We start from the raw sequence: 4,865 nt of genomic DNA, 5'->3' as shown, positions 1-4,865 counted from the left end.
GGGTGGGATTGGTGGGACTGAAGGGTTTGGTCCTTCCTCCCAAGGGTGAGTAGTTCCTCTCACCTCTCGGACACCCTGGGTGGTGTTGCCAGCAGGAAGAGGCAGGGATTTGGACACGACTGGGCTCAGAGAGCACCTCTTAGATGTGCCACTGGCATGAGGGCAGCAAAAGCAGCCTGTGTTTTGAAGAGCAGGGCTGCAGTGGAGCCTGCCCTGGGCAGTGAGAGGGATGTCTGGTCACGGGGCACACAGATAGCACACTCTGGTTGGGTGTGTCAGCAGAGCTTCATCTCCAGAAACACAGGGCAGTGCTGCCAGTCTGCTGCCTGAGCTGGGAAACACAGCAGCTGGGGCTCTGCCCTCTGAGGAGGATGTGGACTAGTTGGAGAAAGTCCAGGGAAGCTCACCAGATCAGAGGATTAGAAAATATGAGTTATGAAGAAACAGTGAAAGAATCAGTTTGTTTAGTCTAGAGAAGGCAGAGAGAAGTCATGATAACAGTCCTCAAATATGTGAAAGGATGCTTCAAAGACTAAAGGAATAAACTGTTTTCCATGACTTCTGGGAGACAGTGAGGCACTGGAATAAGTTGCCTGAGGAGTCTCCATCTTTTGGAGATCTTTGAGGACTGGTTAGCCAAATATCTGTCCAAACTATTTTGACAGAGCTGGGGGGAAGGACTAGATGACTTCTGAGTCCCCAAACCCTCTGGTAACTTTTGGAGCTTCCCAGACTGGGATACTCTGTCCCTGATGGACTATTCAATGGGTTATCATTTTTGGTATTGGTAATGGACATTTGCTACACCGTGGCTAAAAAATTGTTTTCTGAAAACATCACATACAACCTAGAGGGGAATCTTTGCCTTCTGTTATCCCCCAGGTTAGATAGCACTAATTGCCCCAGTGCTCGGCCCAGCATCAGCTCATTTTGCAGCCTGTTCCTCCAACAAATCTCATGCCTTGAGGAGTTAAATAAATCAGTAAAACTTCCTTGAAATTATTTAGTGGAGATTGGATGTATCTTTATCTGTTAAAGAAACTATGCAAGATCAATCCATTTTTGGTTGAGTGTTGTTCAGCTTAAGCTGTTTGTGCAGCCTGTGCTGCTTCAGTGAGTGTCCATGTGTCTGCTTTGCTCTAAGTCTGAGTTAATCATGACGAATGACCATGTGCACTGCAGGGTGGCAGGAAAATCTGCAGTGCAGGCAGAAATCAGATGGGCTGGAGTGGCTCTGGAAGCTTCTGCATGGCTGAGGCTAAAAGTAGTCTCAGCCTGTTGATGTTGAATCTCTAGAGGTAAAGAAAAAGAAGGGGCAGAATGTTTTCCCCTTGGGCTGTAGGGGCAGTGGGAAGCAGCTGTGCCTCAACCAGGTCAGGTCATGCCTCTCTCCAGCCCTGTGACCCTTACCTACACTTGCTGCTAGTGCCCCAGGTTTTCCACCACTGCTGCCAGCAGAGACAGAGGTTTGAGCCCTTGAGTGAATGGAATCATCATCACTGCAGGTGCAGTCACAGAGTCACAGCATCACTGAGGCTGGAAGGGACCACAGTGTTCATCTGGTCCCACCTCCTGCTCCAGCAGGGCCAGCCCAGAGCACATGGCTCAGGGTTGTGTCCAGAGGGGTCTGGAACACCTCAGTGAGGAGAATCCACCACCTCTCTGGGCAATCTGTTCAGTGCTCAGGGACTGCACAGCAAAGAAGTTCTTCCTGTGTTCAGGTGGAACTTCTGGGCATCAGTTTTTGCAGACACACCTGGAACCATCTGTCTGTTGAGGAGAAAAAGTAAGAGTATTTGAGGAGAGAAAAAGATCTCTTAACATGTACCTTCTCTGTCCATTCCAGGATTGCTGGGGACACAGCACTCAGCAAGAACATCCACGAGTCAGTCAGCGCTCAGATCCGCAAGAACTTTGCCAAGAGCAAGTGGAGAGTAAGTGACTTGTCCTTGGGGGTGACACTGGGACACACAGCTCTGCCAACTTGGCTCTTCCAGTGTGTTAGTGCTTTTGTGGCTCAAAATTGGGGTCAAATTGGTTGCTGCAGACTGAGGTCCTCTGACCCTGCAGGACCTTTTGTGCAGGATGGCACTCACCAAGTGTGTGAACGCAGTGAAAGTCGGGGCTGGGGCTGCTCATAGCTCGAGCACCTGAGGCTGTGCAGGGAGTTGGGGTCAGCACCTGGGGCAAGTGGAGCAGTGCAGACACCCTGTGTGTTGGGGCAGGGAAGGGTGTGTCAAACGTGCTTTTCCCCGCAGGCTGCCGCATCCCAGTGAGTGCTGGGCAGAACAGTGGGGAGCAGGACAGGGCAGAGATGCCTATGGTTTGGGAGTGCTGTTTCTAGATGGGAAACTAGAAACGGGGAAAAGCTTGAGAGACACGGGAATCACAGAATCAGTTAGGTGGGAAGAGACCACACGGTCATCTGGTGCAACCTGCCTACCCATCCTGGGGCGCGTGGCTCAGGTCACCCCGGGCCGCAGGGGAGGAGCAGACACAACCCTTGTGCCCCCAGGCTGTTTATCCCGTGTTTCTCTCGGTTCTGCTGCAGCAAGCGTTCAACGCCACGGCCGTGGTGCGGCACATGAGGCGGCTGCACCTGGGCAGCAGCCTGGACAGCGCCGGCGTGCCCAGCACCCTCAGCCTGGCCACGCCACTGCCCGAGGCCACTGCCCACAAGGACTGTGAGTACTGGGCAGGGCCTGGGAGGGACCCCGGGCTGGGGCAGGGCCTGGAAGGCACCTGGGCCTTCCCTTCTGCTGCCCGCAGAGGTGTCTGGTGCGCTCAGAACGAACGGGGTTTGGCTCGGTGCCTTTGAGAGGAGGGCAGTGTTTCTGGGGGAGAGAAAGGGATTTCCCTTGGGAAAAAGGCCCAGACCCCCACGGCAGCAGTTCGTGCTTGGGTGAAATCTGAAGCGGTTCACCCGAGTTGTTTATGTTTGAGTTTCCAGGACTAGGACAAGGCGTTTGTTCTGTAAAAATTGACTTTCCATTTCCCGTGGAGGAGACTGGTCCTGCCAGTCAGGCCCAGCTTCCCTCTCCCTGGGCCAAGTCAAGCTCCTGCAAGGAGAGGGTCATCTGTCTGAGCAGCACTTGGGCTCCGTGCCCCACAGCAGCACTTGGCCACTGCCACGTTTGGTGTGTGCTGTCAGTGAGGTTTGTGAGCTGCCCAGGTGGACTCATCAGGTGTTTGGGATGTGTATTTTCCCCACATGCCAGGGAAGGAGATGATGTGGCAGCAGAGGATTATCTGGAGGACAGTAGTGCGTCCTTTGCAGTGAAGCCTATTTATTCTCTGGCTTCTGAGCATTTCTGCTCCTCCCTTCTGTCCCCCTGTAGAGATCTCTGTGTGATGGAAGGGAGGGGTGTGGACCTCACAGCGAGAGGAGGTGGTGTTGGGGTGCAGCTCCAGAAGGGAGTACTGATGGCTTTTGGCACTGCCAGTCAGTGCTTGTGTCCCTGTGGACTGCAGTGGTCATGTCCAGACTCTGTCCTGCACCAGCCTGAAGGCACCTCTTGCTCAGTGTGGGTGTCCAGTGGTGCTGCCTCGAGAGCCTCTGATGGATGATGCTTGGCTGTTAAACTGGGGGGTGATTAATCTCCATCCACCCACTTGATTCATCTCAAATGGTGCTAATTAATGGCACTGAGTACTCTGAACAGAGTTAAAACGGGTGTGAACAAGAAGGGTGTGAAGAGGGCCAAGATCTGTTTAACTGCCACAGAACCCAGCAGGTCCCTGCACGGTCTGACCGTGTTTTCCAGTGCTTGAGAAGTCAGGATACAAAGGATTAAACCAGATGTGCTCAGATAGGATGAGATCTACATGCCAGAAATAAAGGAGAAAAATATTTCCAAGAACCCCAGGCTAAGTTCAGCTTGGTGGACGATACAGAAGAGCTTCCCTTTGTCCATGAAATTAATTGAAGAGGAGATGCTGAAGCCCCAGAGAAGCAGTGAGAGCGAGCAGCAAATGCAAGGGGTTGAGAGGGAGCTGACATTCCAAATGCATTCCACCAAATACCTCCTGCTGGGGAAAAGGAAACCTCTGAGGACCCTGTCCTGCCTCCTTCCCTGTCAGTGTTTGGCTCTGGGCACAGATTTCTTGCACGAGGAAGATCCCACGCAGCAAGTTCCATGGACCAGCTGTGCCACCATCACACAATAGGATGCTGCCCATGCTATTAATAGACACCTGATAAACTCTCCAAATAGTTTTGAATGCAGCAGTTTCACTTCACTGGAGACAATTAAGCACAGCCTTGAGTTCAGACACTCAACCTGTCACCCTGTGTCTCAGCTGGGAGTCCTGGAGGCACACCAGCCAAGCCTGGAGTGACATGAGCTGTCCCTGGAAAGATGCCCAAGTCCCACAAATTTACATTCCCTGTACATTACTGCAACTCAGCAACAAAACCAGATCCTCCAGTGCCACATCAGACACCTCTGAAACACCTCCAGGGATGGTGACTGCACCACCTCCCTGGGCAATATCCCAGTGCTGAACACCACAACAGGGAAAACATTTCTCCTCACATCCAATCTGACTCTGCCCTGGATGACCCCAAGGCCATTCCCTCTCTCCTCTCCCTCAGCCCTGGCAGGAGGGCCCGTGTCCAGGAGGAAATTGCTCTGAGCAAGTACAGGACCGGAGGGGTTTGTGAATCCCACAACATTTTGCCTTCAGCCCCGGAGGTGTGGAAGGCTGGGTGGGCACACAGCCGAAGCTGGACGCCGAGTGGCACGTGTGGCAGTGTGCGGGCACTGTGTGCCCCGTGGCGGTGCCAGCCCACCCTGCTGCAGGGCAGCAGCACGTTCTGCAGCTGCAGTGGTACCGTGCTGCCAGCCAGACCCGTCCTGCCCCGA

At 53.3% G+C, this 4,865-nt stretch overlaps 1 protein-coding gene across 1 annotated transcript in view; it reads left to right on the top strand.

The window, feature by feature from the left end:
• Nucleotides 1-4,865, top strand: part of CAMK1D (calcium/calmodulin-dependent protein kinase ID) — a 32,888-nt gene that overhangs the window by 27,880 nt on the left and 143 nt on the right. Inside the window, exons 7-8 of the mRNA XM_009080084.1 lie at nucleotides 1,847-1,934; nucleotides 2,552-2,690. Coding sequence (XP_009078332.1) covers nucleotides 1,847-1,934; nucleotides 2,552-2,690 — 227 coding nt within the window. The remainder of the gene's footprint in view (nucleotides 1-1,846; nucleotides 1,935-2,551; nucleotides 2,691-4,865) is intronic.

This window comes from Acanthisitta chloris, unplaced genomic scaffold (genome assembly GCF_000695815.1).
Source record: "Acanthisitta chloris isolate BGI_N310 unplaced genomic scaffold, ASM69581v1 scaffold2508, whole genome shotgun sequence".
NCBI classification, from domain to species: Eukaryota; Metazoa; Chordata; class Aves; order Passeriformes; family Acanthisittidae; genus Acanthisitta; species Acanthisitta chloris.
This window is presented reverse-complemented; position numbering and strand designations above follow the sequence as displayed.